This window comes from Rattus norvegicus, chromosome 1, assembly GCF_036323735.1.
Source record: "Rattus norvegicus strain BN/NHsdMcwi chromosome 1, GRCr8, whole genome shotgun sequence".
Classification (NCBI taxonomy): Eukaryota; Metazoa; Chordata; class Mammalia; order Rodentia; family Muridae; genus Rattus; species Rattus norvegicus.
Genome location: NC_086019.1, coordinates 43753731 through 43773878, shown reverse-complemented (window position 1 = coordinate 43773878; position 20148 = coordinate 43753731). Strand labels below are relative to the sequence as shown.

Genomic DNA, 20148 nt, shown 5'->3' with positions numbered 1-20148 from the left:
GGGCCAGAGGATAAGACAAAGGAAAGTCCACTTTTACTCATCCAAGCTTAAGAATTCTAATAATTCTTTTCAATTGGAAAAGAGCATTAAATAACCCAAAATATTGGTGATATTTATTAAAAATCTACCATTCAAACTGAAGTCCGTTCACACTGCTACAGTGATAGTCATTCTTTTGCCTTCTGACTTCTTTATTGAAGTGTTTTCTTTACCTCCTGTTGTGTACATGTTTTAATTATTTCTTTGGAGAGTACAGTGCAGTTACATCATTTCCCCCAACCTCTGTTTCTGCCCTCCAAGTCCTCCCTAAAAACCACTTTGGCCTCTCTCAAATCCAAATCACATTACTGGTTCCATTGCTGTTGTTCTACCTCGCCATGTTTCTCTTTCCCTTTCTGAAATTGCCATTATTATTCCTAAATTATCATAAATGTGGCATTCCCTATACCAGCTCGTCAGTGTAAACTATCTTTCTAAATGACGGAGGTATTTGGGTATATAAAGTCTTTTGAAAGTAAAATTTTCATTGCAAACTTCCACAGTCATCTTCAGAGTTCATCCTAAGGGCATTAGGTCTGCTCTTCTTTTTTTCATCCTTTTTTTAAATCAGTGGCTATTTTCATTCCATTTCCTCTAGATAAGTAGGCTTTGCACTTACAAAGCTGCATTTTAATGGTACACATACACAGAGAGACAGACAGACAGACAGACAGACAGACAGACAGACAGACAGACAAAGGCAGAAATAGACAAAGAGAAATAGACAGATGGAGAAATGGAGAAACAGAAAGCCTTGTGTCTCTTCATGACAGTGACACATCAGAGGAATGCATGCCTGTGTGGATCTGCTTTTCTCTACAAACTGACCCATGTTAAACACAGACCCACCAACAATGACACCTGCCCTTGCTCTAACCTATAGAACATGCAGGCCTAACTCTATTGACAAGGCCTGTTGTTATGCAAAATGTTGTTACAGGGCACATGACTGTACATAATTGCATTATGATTCTATAATTCCTTTTTCTAAGGGACCAATTCACAAAATATAGTTTAACCCAAAGATATTGGGCCCTCTTGATTAGCGTAAAGAAATTTGAGAGTAGTTTTGTTACATATGTTATCATCACACATGTCTAATGCTGAGTTTAACAATGAATTAGCTAACACGAAAATGGCATCTTTTTAGCCTTGACTTCTATTTTAATCCTAAATTGAGGCTATTTTCTTGAATCTTCCATCAATGAGTAATATAGTTGAACTCGTTCAGACAGAAGCAGAAAGATAAGTTCAGGGCCTGCCTGGACTACCCAGCAAGCGCCCTGACATAAACAACAATAGTAACAACAAAGTATCAATCATAAAATGTTAAGGTGTAACTCTAAAAATAAAGATAAAAATAAAAAAATATGCTTGGGTTCAGCATATACCCACAGTTCGGCTCTGGAACAAGAATTTTCAGGATCTCATAAGGGATATGTTTACAGAATAATAAAAACTTAATAGCAGCCCAGATCTGGTTCTCATGGGTACGGCCATTAAATCTCTTGTGGTTTCTCTTTTTCTTTTCTTTTCTTCTCAAAGTATAAAAACAGACACAAACTTCAAGGAAAAACATATATCCTTATGTAATTCCAATCCTGAGGTATCTGTATCTGCCTCACAAAACAATGCTAAAATATCTAGGTGCTAATTAAAACTTTTAGCTCTTCAGATGGCCAAGAATTTTTGTCCAACAGAACGATTCTCGAAACTTAAATTTGTTCTACGTACCCTACTTACCCAACCACCTAGATGGATGCCCTGTAGTCAGTTTGGTTCAATGGATTGCTGCCTTCTTACTCAAAGAACAGCATGTTTATATGTGGGTTTATGCAAATGCATTAAGATTCCCCAAGGGGAGATCCCCATCAACTCAGACTCTGTCAGTGACTCTGGAAATCAAGGCCCAAAATGCCACATGCATTTTAGTTTTATAAAAATGGATAAAATATCCCACATGTCACAGATCTATTGAAGCCCAAGGAGAAAAAGCTCTATATTTACATCCCCCATTGACTTAATCTGTAAGCCAGAAAACAAGAGTCCACCCTTCTGTTGCTTCGGCACAGACTTCCGCATATGAAATCCATTAGTTGAGGCATGGGACGGTCTTGTTTCCATCATAACTGGAGTCCTTTTCCTTAAACAAGAACACTCAAGAGCCATAAAGGCAGCACTTGAGAGACCAATAAGAGGGGTAGAGCATCGCTCCAGCTTCTGGAACCTTCTAAATGCTCCCTAGGACGTTGTTGGCATTGGTTTGACCACTGTGTCTTTGTTTCTCTGGACATCCCATGCAGGAAACAAGTTGAATAAATAATTGGCATTCTACAAATAAACTATCGGCCTTTAGTGTACGCCAATATTTGGTGAAGGATTACATATGGACAAACTGCCTCTCAATAAAGGTGTTTTGAATGATAGCATTAGAAATAAAAACAATTCCACAGATCCCCAAGCATTAAGTATTTTTAATATGTGATATCTGCATGACAGGACATATATGTGTGTGGTATGTAGTGTTCATCCAAGTCTTTTGAGCAAAGAAGACTGGCCAAAAACAGTATGCCTAAGGTTTTAGTCTGCTGGGTGTTTACTTTTAAATTTTAAAGGCTATTTCCTAGGTATCAAGAGAAATACAGTAGGTTATATTGACAATTGACAAATTCTAATACAGCCTTTTCTCTAATCACATAGCACACTTCTATTTCCCCCCTCACCTTACCACACCCAATTGTTGAAAAGTTATTCACTCTTTCCATGGAAGTGGAGTTTAGCATTCTTACCTGGCACTCTCTTTGCCCAGTTGATCATATGAACCAGCTCCCTGTCTGCCAGGTTGGTCAATAAGCCCATCATTGAGGCTTCACTGAAGGGTCTAGAAGGATCATATTCAGAATAGATCAAAGGTGGTTCAGCATCCAATAAGGCACTGACCATCTGGTCAGCTGTCAAGGACAGGGCGGGGCTATTCTTCTTAGTGTGCTTGATCACAAGTGGACTTGGCCAAAGGTTGGCAGCTCTCATGTCTCCTGAAGTGCCCATTTCATTTCGGCCTTCCAAGTCATCTCTCTGACGCTTGTGCTTCAACATTCTCCCTCCTCGGCGGTCTTTTCGTATCCCTGAAATCACAGAAGGATAAAGAACAAATTTGATTACCTTTTTTGCCTGTCAATCTCAGAACAAGCTCCTGGGAATATAACAATAGAATTTTATGAGTGAGTAGTAGTTGTCTCTAACATACAAGTAATTTTGTGTGCACATGTGTGTCTGTATATATGTATGTATATGAGTATGTGTAAGCATATATATGTATGTGTACACATATATGTATGACACATGTGTATTTATCTGTGCATACATGTCTGTGTTTGTGCACATGTGTATGTGTATGCTTTTGTGTGTGTTTATGTATATTTATATACATATATATGTGTGTATCCGTGTATTATTTTATGTGAACATGTGTGTATATGTGTACATGTGTCTATGTATCTGTGTATGTATTTTATGTGTTTATGTATGTATGTGTGTACATGTATGTATATGTGTACATATGTCTCTGTGTGTACATGTGTGCATGTATGCATATGTATATATGTGTATGTATATGTGAATATATGTGTACATGTGTCTCTGTGTACACTTGTGTGCAATAAATGTTATAAAATAATAAAATTATAATAACTAGTTGCTCAAAAATATGGTTTCCTATCAAAGACTGCTTCTGTAATCGATACTTTTTAATAGCAAATCAACAGTATTTTTAAGTAATAGAGTGGAGTACCAGGATGGAATAAGGTCTACCAATGACAAAATCCCAACAGAAACTCTGATTTAACAATCACTGATAGGCAAGAAAGAGATACAGTCATGTAAGTCATATAGTAAAGCAACAATAATTCAATTAAAAATGACCAGCCAACCAAAGGAGATACTTCTCAAATAAGGACATAATGGCCAACAAGTATATTAGAAATACTCTGCATTAACAGCCAGACAAATGCAAACCAAAAGAACAAAAAACAAGAAACATGGATGAGAACACGGAGAAACGTGATGCTAGTATGCTTTTGCCTGGTGGTACGTTGGCATAGTAGCTACAAAAATAGTAGGTAGCTTTCTTTCGAAAAGTTAAAGTGTAGAGAGATGGCTCACTGAGAGTCAGCAGCCGAGAAGACTTATGGCGCTGCAGAGGACCAGCGTTCAGCTCCCAGACCAACACTGTAACTCCAGGTCTAGGGCATCCAATGACCTCTTTTGATCTCCATAGGCACCAGGCATGTATGTGATGTATTGACAGATATGTAGGCAAAGCATCTATACACATGAAACAAACATCTTTAAAATAATTTTTAAATTAAATATAGAACTATTATTCCACCCCAGCATCTAGGTCCTGGCCAGATGTCCAAAGAAAGCCAAGACATTTGTTGATGAGACGTTTGTATCACTGTGTCTATTGCAAGCACTCTTCACAGAACCCCCAAAATAGAGGCAATGTAGGAGTCCCTAAACTGTGGAATTAATGTTATACCCCCCAAAATAGAGGCATGTCCACAAACTGATGAATTAATGCAGTACCCTAAGAAATAGAGACAGTATTGTGTCCATAAGCTGAGTAACGAATGCAGTACCCCAAGATACAGAGGCAGTGTAAATGCCCATCAACTGAGGGATGAACAAAGAACATGTGGTACACTATTCAGTCATAAAAAGGAGTGATATTCTATCATTGCAACAAACCAGGTGGGGCTGAAAGACAGTGTGTTAGGTGAATAGCTCCTCGTGAACAATGTAAATAGTCATCCCAGACAATGAGAACAGAATGGCCATTCCAAGAAGCCGAGAGAGTAGGGGCGAAGGAAGCATGGAGTAAGTATAACGAGGTTACATTTTCAGTCACACAGGAGAAGTTAAGTTCCAGTGTTCTGTTACACAGAACCAGAGAATGAAGCCTAACTGTGTGTTATAAAGAAGCCAAAGAGTATTAAAAACCAGTACAGACTCCTAGTGGGCATGCTACAGATGCTGATCTACTTACGATTCAGTATGGTCCTGGACCCTGGGTCAGTTCAGTTAAATTCTCATGGCTGCTGAGCTGTGTTTTTAGGAACTGGTCCAAGTCTGTCAGTGTCTTTAGCTATGAGTTTGCCACAAATACATTTGTTGAAATATGAAAGTTTTAAATCGTTTTCAAATACTCTTCTTCCAAAGGTTTATCCACCTGTGACTCTCACTAAGTAAATTAAAGACCCCAGGGGAGCAGGTGGACCAATTTTTCTGCTGTGTATTCTTTGAGCGTTTGACTCAGAGTCTTACCCAGAAAAAGGCCATTCTGTCCTGACCAAATGTTATCAACAAAAATAACTATTTCAAAGGCCAAAGATGAAGCCAAGCTTCTATATTTCTTGCAAACTGATCTCTCCAAAATTAGACAGTGAGTTAGATATTAACTTTTAGACTTACATGGAAAGGATTATCACTATAGTGAAGCATCGCTACAATTGTTTGGTTTGGTTTTAAGACATGGCCTCCCTATATAGGTCTAGCAGTCCTGAAACTTGCCATGTAGACCAGGATGGCCTTGAACAACAGAGATCTACCTACATCTGCCTCCCAAGTGCCGGATGAAAGGCATGCGTCACCATGCTTGGCTAGCTCAAATATTTTTCATACTAAACACATGAAAAATAAATACCACGTATCAGTCGTTTTGTCAGGGGGATATATATTGTCAATTAATATATCTAATTTACACCTGAAAACAATAAAATTATATCTTTTTAAAAAAAATCCAGCTATATATGTGTTTCAGTTTCTTGACAAATTACAAGGAACAATGATGTTTTCATATCTGTCCTGAGTGACAAAACATCGATTATTCCTGCTCAAAAATGAGCATTTACTGCATATCCTGGAATAAGCAGTAATAGTAAACACTAATATTTTGAATTATTAATTTGATGTATATGGGTGGTGTTTTGCCTGGATACCACTGTATGCCTGGAGTCCAGGGAGGCTAGAAGAGGGTGTCAGATCCTCTGGGAGTGGAGTTACAGGTGGTTGTGAGCCACCATGTGGGTGCTGAGAATCAAACCAGAGTCCTCTGGAAGAGCAACCAGTGCTCTTAATGGCTAACCTGTCTCTCCAGCTCCAAGGATTGTAATTTTGATCACTAATGTGCACTGAGCACATGGTGTGCATTTAAAGTACTTTATGTGACTACATGGGAAGATGTTTTACAGTAATCAGATCTTGCAATAATTTTGTGGGATGAATCTTGGAAACTGCCAGGCAGGACTTGTCTGTGATGGTTCTCATTTGGGGCCATGTGCTAAGAGATTGCAGCCCAGAGCCCGTCAGTGACTACTCTGTATTCACATGCTGCGTCTGAGAGGAAGTTGACTTTGTTCTGATTTTCAGATAAGCCAGTTTTTGAAACTGACTCATTATCATGAGCACAAAGTTAACATGTTTAGGGATGTCTAGAAGTCAAGAGGATAAAGGCAGCAGGATGACTGGCCACCATGCATCATAGTCACACATTTCAATAATCTCATGGTCAAACATCTCAGCACCTCAGTTAAGGGAAATAAATATCCCACATGATTTTGCTCATCAGAGTACATGTAAAGCATCGTACTAGATGATGCATATTTAAGGAAAATAAGCCTGTTGCAATTGGAGTAGCTAGAACATTAAGGAAGCATGATTTCATGTCCATGACAGTCAAGTGAAGAACACGAGGAATCAGCCTCCTGCAGTGGACGATAGAGGAAGCAAATGCACCTCAGACACAGGTCCTGCATTAGTTTAAATAGTGACCTAATAGCACAAGGCTAAGATTGAAGCTGCATGTAGAAACTATAAACAATGCAGCAGGAAGAAGCATTCTGTAATAGCAAGACATTACACGTAGTGGCTGTCACTTAAGAGTCACTGGAGGATTCCAAGAACACTTGTCTAGTGTGCTTCCTGTTGCTGTGACGAACACCAAGAGCAAAAGTGACTTGGAGAGAGAAAGGTTTATCTGGCTTACAGGTTATGTTCATCATTGAATGAAACCACGGAGGGAACTCGAGGCAAAGATGAAGCAGAGACCATGGAGGAACATGGTTTGTTGGATTGCTCTCTCTAGACTGCACAGCTATTTGTCTTATATAGCCCACATCCACATACCTAGGAACTGAATCACCCAGAGTGACCTGGATCCTCCCATATCAATCATTTATCAAGAAAACACCACACAGACATGCACACAGGCCATGCGAGGAAGGCACCTCTTCAGCTAAGGTTCTCTCTTTCCAGGTGTTATTTAACAACAAGTAAATAGGGTAGAAAACTGACTAGAGATTTTATGTGTACATGTGTCAAATCAGAAAATGTCCTTCCTTAGGGACTTTACAAGTCCATGTGGTTTCATTCAGTGTTTACAATAATGTGTTGGGCCATCACACCTGCTCGATTCTTACAGTGGGATGATTCAGGTTATTGAGCACAAGCCAAACATGGTCCCAAGACTGAGACGCAGAGCCCTGAGATGCAGCTAGAGGCCTGAGAGAGTTGAGCATTTGTAAAACCACCAAGCAAGCACCCATAAATATTCTAACTTATTCTAGAGACACAATGCTTTACAGATACCAGGATCCCTACTGGCAAACGAAACAGAAAATTATGCACATTCTTTGGCCAACTGTGTACAATAGAATCCCAGAGTGTGGCCCAATGAGGAAAGACTGTTCTTCTAGCAAACTATCAATATATACAGTATATATATATATATATATATATATATATATATATATATATATATATATATACATATATATATATTAGTAATGGTAATGTGTCAGTATTTCATAAAATTCAAATAAGCTCTGAATAGAATTAAGTGAAACTGGAAACAAAAAAGGAGTCCACCTTTTGTTTCTATGTTTCTATTTCACCAACGTGAAGTGAATCCTGAAGGTTAACTTTAACATCCACAGGCAGCATTTCCATGGCACATACAGCTAATACTTATGTACACAGGATGAGGTATACTTATCCTTTCACCCACACATAAGGGTAATTCTCACCTTTCTTTTGTGACATTGTGTTTTGGGCACTAGTGACACCTCAACAACATGACTGCAGAACAATGATGACACTAGTTAACATGTGCACACAGAAAGGGGACATCTCACAGGGTGCCACCCCTAGACAAGGAACACTGACTGTTGAGCGAAGGAAAAATGAATGCCAGGGATGAGCCCACCTATTGGTTATCTGATACCAAATAGAAAGCTCTTTAATCATGTGCACATAAATAATATTATAGGACTGAATAGGTTACCTAAAAATGTGGTTGTTTTCGATGATGATGATGATGGTGGTGGTGATGGAAGTGGTAGTGGTGGTGATGATGATGATGGTGGTGATGGAAGTGGTGGTGGCGATGATGATGGTGGTGATGATGATGATGATGATGGTGGTGGTGGTGATGATGATGATGATGATGGTGGTGGTGGTGATGATGGTGGTGATGGTGATGATGATGGTGGTGATGAAGTGGTGGTGGTGATGATGATGATGATGATGGTGGTGGTGGTGATGGAAGTGGTGGTGGTGGTGATGATGATGGTGATGGAAATGGTGGTGGTGATGATGGTGGTGATGGAAGTGGTGGTGGTGATGATGATGGTGATGGAAATGGTGGTGGTGATGATGGTGGTGATGAAGTGGTGATGATGATGATGATGATGATGGTGGTGGTGGTGATGATGATGATGGTGGTGGTGGTGGTGATGATGATGGTGGTGATGAAGTGGTGGTGGTGATGATGATGATGACGGTGGTGATGGAAGTGGTGGTGGTGATGAAGTGGTGATGGTGATGATGATGGTGGTGATGAAGTGGTGGTGGTGATGATGATGATGATGATGGTGGTGGTGATGATGATGGTGGTGATGGTGATGATGATGATGGTGGTGGTGGTGATGGAAGTGGTGGTGATGATAATGGTGGTGATGAAGTGGTGGTGGTGATGATGATGATGATGGTGGTGGTGGTGATGATGATGGTGGTGATGGTGATGATGATGGTGGTGATGAAGTGGTGGTGGTGATGATGATGATGATGATGGTGGTGGTGGTGATGATGATGGTGATGGTGGTGATGATGATGATGGTGATGATGGAAGTGGTGGTGGTGATGATAATGATGGTGGTGATGAAGTGGTGATGATGATGATGATGATGGTGGTGGTGGTGATGATGATGGTGGTGATGGTGATGATGATGGTGGTGATGAAGTGGTGGTGGTGATGATGATGATGATGATGGTGGTGGTGATGGAAATGGTGGTGGTGATGATGGTGGTGATGGAAGTGGTGGTGGTGATGATGATGGTGGTATTGAAGTGGTGGTGGGGTGTTGTGTGTGTGTGTGTAAAACAATAATAAAGAAAAAGAGGCCATGAATTTGAGACAAGTAAGGGAGGAAAGACATGGTAGGGATTCAAAGGAAGGCACTTGGGAAGGGTCCAGTGTGGAAAGGGAAGGGGAAAATAAGTTTTTAAAGGTCAAAAATAAAGAGTGATGGGGATACTTAAAATACAGAGATAAAACTAAAATTACATTCATTTCTTCCAGGCATTTCCAGAATCATTTGTAGAGCAACAACACAAACCTACCCCTCCTTAACTATGTTTTTTAACCTATTAGAGAAGGTCAAGAGACTAAACTACCAAGGCATGAAGAAAAAGAAAAAAACATTATTTTAAAAAAAATCAGTAGTTTATATTAAGCAAATATCAAACAGAAAAATCCATGACAATCATGAAATTTATTTGTAGCAAATAGCACTGTCGTGTGTAATGCAGTGCAAATGAGACGTGCCAGACTGTCATTTAGCCATGAAAAAGGGCGTTTCGGGGCTATGGAGGAGTATGTTCAGCAAGGTGATTCCAATGCTGTGTCTGGGCATAAGAGTAACTGTTTACTATTTAACTCTCAAGCTGTGTCTGATGACTTCGTGTTTGTATCGAAGCAAAGCTATCCTTTAAAAGTCATTTGACACATATTCAAGAACAGCCATGAATTTTTACATAAAGGAATTGAAAAGGCGAATGTGATGTTATCTGCCCTGTTTTTCTAAATGTGAATGGCAGCCAATCTGAACTGATCATACCCTCATCACACTACTGTGAGAGTGGAGAAAAGCCACAGTTAGAACTTCTGGTAGCTCTCTGTATGGACTTGAGTGACATTAATCCATCCTGAGGACATTAATGGAGGGGTGTGTTCTAAATCAATAAACCAGACAACCAGAAGAAGACTACAAGGAAGAGGACGCATGACCAGAGACCCTAGAGAAGCTGGGACTGCTGAATAATTCAAAGACAGCCTTCAAGTCAGGAGATGGCCAGAAGGAAGACTGGGGCTGCTGACTTCTGAGGAGGCTGAAGCCATACCAGCTGCTTAGACAGTGGTGCCCTGGCTCTAAACCAAAATATTTATAATAATGAGTCAAATGCCTGAGACCCACAGAAAAAAATGACATCTGATTTTCTGGGTGTTTTTGTGTTGCTTTGCAGTGGAGGTGGAGAGTTAATAAGACTCAGAACGTCTTTACAATTTAGCCAAGAATACTACCATTGGGCCACATACCCAGCCCCCAGCCTCCAGCCCCCCTTTTAAAGATAGAGTCTCATTACAGCTAATCTTGCACTTGATATGGAGCTGGCCTTGAATTTCCATCTCCCTATGTGCGACTCACAAATGCTGAGCTCAGAGGCACACATCGCCACGCCCACCTAGGTTTTAATCATTCATTTTTTGTCAGCCTTTAAATTATTTGATTTGGTCCTTGAATCTCAGGAAAAGTTAACATGCTATCTGAATATCCATTAACGATGGAATTTTCTGGATTACTGGCTTCTAATGCAGTCTTTCAAATTTTCTTCTATTGGAATGATCCTTTTCCTCTTAGGAATCTATGCCTCTACAAAAAACCCAACCACAACAAAATCAGCAATCTTCCCAGGCTGCCTGCAACTACTTCAATGTAATATTATTTCAAACATTTGCATAATTGATTTCCTTTGTTTTTCAGTAACTTCAAATTACTCATGAGGTATTAAAAAGCCAGGTAAATAAATACACTAAAAGCTTTTTAAATTCAGTATGTTGAAATAAATAGGCATGCTGATTAGGAACAAATTAAATAAAGATAACAACCAAATAACATTGCAGCAAAAGAAAGTAGACACACTCATGATGGACGGTAAATCCTCATGGTGTCCACACTGAACAGAAAGGGAAGAGACTTAGGTATCGTCCATCCAGTCTAAGAACAGCTGAGGATCTGAACCCAGGTCCACTGGACTCCAGAGCCTGTGTATCATAACACAGATCGTAAAACCCATATGTTGAGATCTGTTGAACCTTTCCCATTCTAACCCCCTTTGAGAAGTTTATACAACCACAGGTATCTAGTTATACAAAGCAAACATAAGTTCCTAATACATCTCAAAGAAAATGTGTTTTAAGATAGTTCTTTGCTATATAAAAGTTTGCCAACATCAAAGGTGAAATAAGGGGCTGGAGAGATGGCTCAGTGGTTAAGAGCACTGACTGCTCTTCCAGAGGTCGTGAGTTCAATTCCCAGCAACCACACAGTGGCTCACAACCATCCACAATGGAATCTGATGCCCTCTTCTGGCATGCAGGTGTACATGTAGAATCAGCACTAATACAAATTAAATGAAAATAAATAAATAAATAAATAAATAAATAAATCTTTTTTTAAAGGCGAAATAAAATCACAAAGTAATTATGTGGATGTGGTTGCTCAGCTAACACAACAGATTCCAAAGACATGAATTTGGCCCTTACATGCTGAGGAATGATAGGAAATGCTAAAGGTGTTTGTTTTCAGTAATAGAACCCTTGTTCCTAAAATGCGCAGAAAACTTTATACACATAGTAAAGCACTCCAGTTTGTGACCCAGCATTGTCTTGAACCTGAGTGAGGCTGTTTCAGGAAGCACTCTCTTCCACTGGGAAACACTTTGGTACCAGGAATACATGGTGTTCATGCTGTGTGCCAGAACCCAGGCTACATGGAAGCTGTATGATGCCACATGGGTGAGTACTGCCCGAAAAGACTTGGGCTCATTAAGTGTTTCGTTTGGAATTGCTCTTTGGTCACTGCATTCAGAAACTTTGTCACAACTTTTTCACGAAGCCTCTTATTCGGTCAGGCAGGACCATGACTTGCAGCTTAGGTGGCTTTGCCTTCAGTAATTAGTAAGTAATGCTATCTGTTTACGTTTTGTAGTCCAAGATTATTGAATTCATCACAGCATGCTGTGGCAAGGATCTGTGCATTATCTGGATCATTTCAAGCTACTTTACATTCCTTCATGCCAAGAGAGTCACCCAAGCTAACCAAACATTTCCTCAAATATGTGCTAATTAGCTCCCTTCATGTCTACTGACTGCCTCCATCGACTGTGGTCTATCACTGTCTCCGTCAATCACTACGTGTTAAAGGGCTAGTACTGAGCTATGGCACTGTGGCGGTTTGAATAGAAATGCCCCCAATACTCATATGTTTGAATGCTTGGCCCATCGGAGTAACACTATTAGAAGTTGTGGCCTTGTTGGAGGAAGTGTGTCATCGGGGACAGGCTTTGAGGTCTCATATGTTCAAATGAGGCCTGGTAAGAGACTTTCTGCTGCTGCAGATCAAGATGTAGAACCTTCAGATCCTTCCCCAGAACTGTTCGCCTGCACACTGCCATGAAGATAATGAACCAAACCTCTGAACTGTGAACCAGCCCCCTTCCTTTTTAAAGAGCTGCTGTGGTCCTGCTGTCTCTTCACAACAATAGAAACTCTAAGACAGGTACTGTCGTGAGGCGTTGAATCTTTCCAATGTAAGTCCTCACGGGAGATAATTAGGTCATCAGAGAGACTACCTTGAAGGTACAGTTGGGACCCTGGCCCTTTTCTGTCACTGTTTTTATTTCTAAGATGCCATGACATGAACCAATAAGTATCTTTTGCTATGAGTTCCCTCCACTACATACCTCTTTATTAGCCACCAAGAGTAGCAAAGCCAAACAAATGTGGACTGAAACCATGAGCCAAAAGAACTTCTTTCTCCATATAAGATCATTACCTCTGGTATTATGTTATAGTAATGGAAAACTGGCTGACTCACTATCTGTCACCCCCTACTCAAGTCACTGCAGCCTCTCCTCATCTGTCACCTACTTATCCTCATTTTCTACTGCAATCCAATTAACTTGGATTAAATTGCTTGGTTAATGTCCACAGTGTAGCTGCTTTCTCCATTTTCTAAGTCACTCCATGAGCATGTTGACCTTCAGTGGGAGTTTTGTCTTGTTTTTCATGTCCATGTGGCCAGATAGCTGACAGAAGGAGTTAAAGGGACAAAAGGATTCACTCTGGCTGGCCACTTCAGTGAACATAGTCCAGTATAGTTGAGATGGTGTGATGAGCATCCAGGACCAGGACAGTAGAAGCTCGTGCACAGATACTGTATTGGGATTAGGGGATAAAGTGAGTTTAAATAGGAATCTCTAGATGTGTTTCCTTGGGACATCATCATGTGCTTCTAGGTATCTGACATTTAAAATCAGTTGTGTCTTACCATTTTCCAGGTTTGATTTGTAAACAGTACTTCTAACAGGATGGTAGTTTAACACTATCCCTCTATCTGAAACACATGGAGCTATCCTAAGATTTATTTTCATCCTTAGAGTGTGACAAACCCCTCCTATTCTTCTCTTTTCTCTATTATCAAACTGTCAGCATGAGACCCTCCATCTCTTCTGGGATTTTCCCATCACGGATCTTGCTTCCCTTCCTTTCCCTCTTTGGTAAAGAATGGTGAGCAAAATTGTTTTCAAGCCCTCCTTAGCACATCTTGGTGTTGAGAAAGTAGTGTATTTCTGTAAGTAGAGACAACGCATTATACCTCCTGGCCTCCCTCTCCCCCCATGTGGTAAGCTCTGAGGCACAGACTCCAGAAATTGGTCCACTCACCCTCTTCACACTGTGGTTCGTTGCTTGCAATCTGCATACACTTTGGACAACTTCCTACCTTCTGCAGACAAAAACCACTCCTCCTTGTCCAACTGCGCCTCTCCACCCAGCATCACTGCCTATATTACAAGTGGAACTTGGAACTGTAACTCATGTCAGTGGCTGCAAAAGAGGCAGGTGGGCCTTCAAAGGAATGTAGCTCTTCACATGCTCCTCGGGTATCACTGTGTCAATGTAACTGTCTATTCAGTAGGATGATTTATACCCCTACACAGGAATGAGTTCTCAATACAAGATGGGAAAATGTCTCTGTTGATGATACTTGATGCAATAAAGCACAGATTGGTATAATTGAATTGTGGTAGGGTCGTGATAAATCTACACATTTGCATCTTCAGGATTTTAGTCATTTAGAATCACCACAAAGCATTTAAAATGACAGGCATTAAGAACTGTGGGATGATGGGAGATTTCATCAACAAATATTTAAATAAGATTTTAATAATTGTTATAATAATAGACATTTGTTAATTCTCAGCTTCCTGACTTCCTAAGTATCTTCCCATATTAATTTCCCTACTATGAGCTGGTAGGAGTCAAAATTTGCCTTTAAGTAGAAACTGGATAACCACTGCTCTCTATGGCCTTGGATTCTAGAGCGAAAGTGGGTTACTTGGCCTCCACCCACAGGCTGCTCCCTATTCCAGATTGTCTAGGCAGCTCCATGTCCTACCCATTGCCAAAGTCTGATTCTTCAGTTTGCCCATCAAATCTGTGACCTAACCACATCACTTTAAAGATCCAATGTGTGTTTCTTGAAACAACTTAACAGTAATAGTCCTTAGAAAAATAGCTGCCATTTGTTGAGTATTGGCTACATAGTGGGTACTCATCTAAACTCTTGGCCTAAACGACATAATTTAATTTTCGAAGTCACAATGTCAGTTTAGTAGTACAACACCTCTTTCAATAGTCAAGGAAACTAGCACCAGATTGAGTATGTAGCTCAGTGGCAGAACACTTGCCTACCAAATGCAAGGCCTTGTGTTCAATCCTTACCATTGAAAGTAGAATGGACACAGATGGAGACCTGAGGTGTGAACCTAGTCACACTGGCTTCAGACCCACGCTTAAACATCATGCAGCAAGCAGTCTCAGGAAACACAGAAGGGTGCAATTTGTGCGAACCTATGGACACTGTTAATCAGTAAAATAAATGAAGTAAGCTCTGTTTGCAAGCGGGCCTGGAATCCCTGGAGGTCACTGCTTCTATTGACCCATTGTATGCAATCATGATTGTGTAATTACTGCAATTACCAGCTGTAATGTTTCGTATTGGTGATTCTAAATTATATAAACCCTGGTCTGGAAACATTTAAAAGTGCATTTCCTCATCTCTGCACTAACACTATTATTTATGCACTTTACATACATCTTAGGTGTTGGAATGTTAAATATATTGAGATGGGCTATTTTCCTCAAATGTAATAGCTGGGCTAGAATGGGCCTATCAAGGGTGGCTCTCCCAATCATGCTTCCCTTGATTTTTTTTCCCTAAGAAGCCAGGACTGAGGGAGAACTGCTGGAAGAACCACTGTGCCTTGGACAAGGTTCTATGTAATTTACTAAAGCATGTGCACAGAAATCATGTACCATAATTCAGCTTTAATTTTTAATTCATTCACACAACCCAAAATACTTATGGCCAGACACTGCTGTGGGGGTTAAAGGACAAAAATCTCTCTACTCCCAATATTCTTTAATTGCACGAGGAAGATAGACATTAAACAAACAAATAATGTCAAGAATTGATGGGTGCCAGGAGGGAAAGACGAGGTGGGAGAGGATAGCGGAGGAAGTTAAAGCATCTCTGAGATTGGAGATCAAAGCAGGGTGAGCAGGGCGCTCAGCCCTGAAAGAGGAGGAAGGACCAACTCTGAAGGTGATCAGTAGGCAAGAAAGAGGATGGGCCAGAGATAGGGAACATGACCACCACCACCATTATAGCAACCTTCCCACTCATCCACCCCAATAAAGCAGATAAAGGTAGGCACTTGCACAGAGCCCAGCAGACCAGGGCAAAGACATGCACCGAATCCTGAGAGGGGAGAAGCCAGTGATTATGAGCAGAAGAGAGACATGATAGAACTTATAGTCTTAAAATATCGCAGTGCTTCTTCTAGGTGGACCTTAGAGACAAAGGCAAAGCTACCAGAATAAGAAAACTTCAGACATCACAGCAATGACCAGGCAGTAGATCACAGGTGCTGCTGATGGATCCAAGATTGAGAGGACCTGAGCTCTGCACGCACTGTGGGAAGTTCTAAAACATAACTTTTGGTTAAAACAATCGCTACGTATTTGGAGTAATGTACAGAGAATGAATGGAATTGGCAGCAGTGGTCCAGAGATAGGACCAGAGATGGTACTGAAATGCATCTACCCTACTTGTAAAATGGATCTGTGTTACATTAATATGTTCCTCAACTAGCTAAAATTGTATAGTATAAACTTCAGCAGAGACACTACATGAAAACATTTTGGCATATATTTGATTTTTGAAGAGCAGAGACAAACCAGAATTACATAAAATGCTCAAATGAAACCAAGGGAAAACAAAAAGATGCATCCGGCCGATGGCGATAATAATGCGTCAGTAACCGCTTTAAGTGTATATGGTCTGAAGACCCCAATTAAAAGACAGAGATTGTCAAAGTTGAATTAGGGGTTTGTACAAGAACCTCTATTAATTATCAAGAATCTGATATGTTAGTAGTAAAAGGATGGAGAGGGAGATCCTATGACACTGATCAAAATATAGCTCTATATTAATTGGGGCTGAAGAGATTGCAAAGGCAGACATGAAGAAGAGTTATGTGTAAATTACAGGGCAATATAATCATCAATTCTACAGATGAAATACAAGAGTAACCTAAGAATGGTACTTTAGAATGGAAAGGAAAGTCAAAGCCATTGATTTATTTAGACTTTTCTTCCCTGTCCATAATGTGGAGTTCTGCCAAGCAGGAAGTCAATAGAGATATAGTTGGGCACCTCCTCAGCTAAGTAGATCTAGCTGTATTTTAATACACGCCATCAAATGACAGTAAAATATATTTTTTCTTGAGCTTTTACAAAACACAAGATAAGCCAGGTTTGGAGAATAAAACATATTTTTATATAAAAACAAGAAGCCATAGACAGCATGCTTCTCAACCAGAATAGGAGTAAGCCAAAAATTGGTGAGTGAAAGATTCTTTAGAAATTACCAAGTATTTGGAGATTAAACAATGTACTTTTAAAGGGCAGGTGTCTGGATGACAAAGTCTCAAAGAAATTTTAAATATTCTGTATTATGTGAAAATAAAAATGAAATGTAAAATACATTAAGACAAAAGGAAAGGCACTTATAGAAAACTCCATAGCAGTAAATGAATATATAAAATAGAAAGGAAAATATCATATCTGAAACCTAACATTAGAAACCTCAAGAAAAGAGCCTTTAATAGCTTGGATATCCCAAAGGAAACAGAGAGGTATAATAATTAGGTCTGCTTTGTGAGATATGAACAGAGCCAAGCACCTGTGGCTAAACAGGTCATGGGGTAATCTAATACTATCATTCTGCTCTATGGACACAGTATTAAAATGACTCCTAATGCCTTATTGTTATACCAACAGATCAATGAATCTATCATCCTTCACTAGAGAAACATCTTTTCGCCATAGAAGAGAGCTAACACAGGGACCCTCCATTGGTCGCCATGCAGGAGACTGTGAAGCATCTGTCTATAAATGGGACTTATGTGTCAGGCCTCACCCTGCAAGGTTTGGTAATTTACGTGGAAGAGGGAGTGGGAAACTTTGTAGGAGCCAGAGATGGGGGATGACTTTAAGGAAACAGTGTTTTCTGCACACAAGACAGGTCAGCCACTCTCCGAGGTTGACCCATTCCCATGAGTAGTTGGCCAACATCACTGGAACTCAATTGGGAATGGGGAGAGAACTCACAATTGGGTGGACAGTAAGTGATGGTGGAGAGAGTGGATGTAGACCTGCAGAGGTGAATATAACCAAATACATAATATAAAGTTCTCAAAGAATTAATAAATGTATCAATAAAATAAAATAGAAAGGCATAGCATATTGGAAGTCAATTAAATATAAACTGTTTCTTCAAGATAATGTTGATAAACTTCTATCAAGAATAATTAAGGAAAAGGAAAGTCACAAGTTAGAAGTTGAAGGTATAAAAAGAATCACCATTAGTGGCCCCTCAGACAATAAAAAGATAACAAAAGACTATAACATGAATAATTAATAATGTTCCTAAGAAGAAACTTCCAGAATCACATGGCTTTACAGTGATTACTACTGTGCATTTAAGAAATAACAAATACAAATTCTTTATAATCTTTTTCATGAAAACAGACACCATTAAGTCTTATGACATGTTCTAGGATAAATAAAATCTAAAGCATAACACTACCAATCACTGCCGAAAGGATAAAGAAGTGGAAATAACCGTTTCTTGCTGGTGGGAATGCAAAGCACTGTGGGTACTTTGAGAAGCAAAATGGCTGTTTTGTATAAAGCAAAGCAAATATAACCAGGTGATGTAAGAGATATCGCTTGGTATCCTCTTCCTGTTTTGAAAACCTGCTAATACAAAAGCCTGCATAAAAATATTTACAGCAATTTTATTCTTAATTGCCAGAGACGGGAAACAACTAAGATGGCCTTCACAATTGAGTAAATTTTTTAAGATAGATATAAAAGAACACTATTTGTTACTTAACAATAATGAGTTTTCAAGCCATGAGAAGCTGAGAATGGAGCAAGTGCCCATGGCTATGTACAAGCAGCCAGTCTGAAACCTCAATACACTGCATGATGGCAATGCTAGGCTATCCCAGAACAGATCATACCAAAAAGATCTGGAACATAGCAGGACTTGTTATGTGTCTAAAGGGTAAGAAGAGTCAGAACAGGCATGGTGAACATGGATGATTTTGTAGGTGAAAGTAATTATTTATAAACAAATAAATTAGTTAATAGACATAGTGTGTCCTTCTAAAAAACTGTGTCGTTAATCCACTCTTACGTAAATAGAACATGACTTCACAGTCTTCAAGTGTGAGCTACCCTGTTAACTTCCTTCCAAAGGTTAGTATATAAAAGCATCACTCGAGAGAGGCCATTTTGGCACAACTCTCTTCACATGGATGTAATAAGAACCATGTTTAACCTCCTTGGTATTCCTCTCCAAACACACTACCCTCAGTCTAATCATGTGAAAACCATCACACAAATCTATATGGTAAGACATTCTGTGAAATGCTCAATCCATACCTACTAAATCCACCCTGGACTTCAAACGCTGATACCGTTAAGGGGTACTTAAGGAGGCATGGCTTCTAATTGTACTAAATTCTGATGGCATAAGCAGAAATTCAGCACCATAAAGTATGACTTTAGTAAACAAAATGCTATAGGATTTGTTCCTCTGCCATGAGGAATGCACCATGCTGTGTGAGGTGTTAATAATGGAGGGACGTAAGCAGGGCAGAAGTCCCTGGATCAGTATTACTTACGTGTCTCATCACTGATCAAATACCTGATCGAAAGTAAATTAAATGAGAAACTATTTGCTTATTGTATATGGTGCATGTGTATGAATGTGTACATGTAATCTCTCTGTGTGTCTCTGTGTCTCTGTGTCTCTCTGTCTCTATCTGTCTCAGTCTGTATCTCTGTCTCTGTCTGTGTCTCTGGGTCTCTGTATCTTTGTCTGTGTCTGTCTCTCTGTCTGTGTCTCTATCTCCCCCCCCCGTGTGTGTGTGTGTGTGTGTGTGTGTGTGTGTGTGTGTGTGTGTGTGTGTGTGTGGTAAAAGCAAGGTCAAAAACACTTATCTTTCTCAGTTGCTTCTTCCTTATCATTTGAGACAGTTTCTCACTGAACTCAGAGCTAATCAGTGAGTAGATGAGCTAATCAATCCATCTGTTTCTACAAACCCACCCCTGTGGTTTACACAAGTACCTCCAGC

The 20148-nt window shown here is 39.8% G+C and overlaps 1 protein-coding gene across 11 annotated transcripts in view; it reads right to left on the bottom strand.

The window, feature by feature from the left end:
* The window catches only part of Esr1 (estrogen receptor 1), a 392770-nt gene that overhangs the window by 130576 nt on the left and 242046 nt on the right, over nucleotides 1-20148 (bottom strand). For all 11 annotated transcript variants that reach the window (XM_039101049.2, XM_017588797.3, XM_039101051.2 and 8 more), the window contains 1 exon segment: nucleotides 2829-3164. In XM_039101049.2, the coding sequence (XP_038956977.1) occupies nucleotides 2829-3164 (336 nt within the window).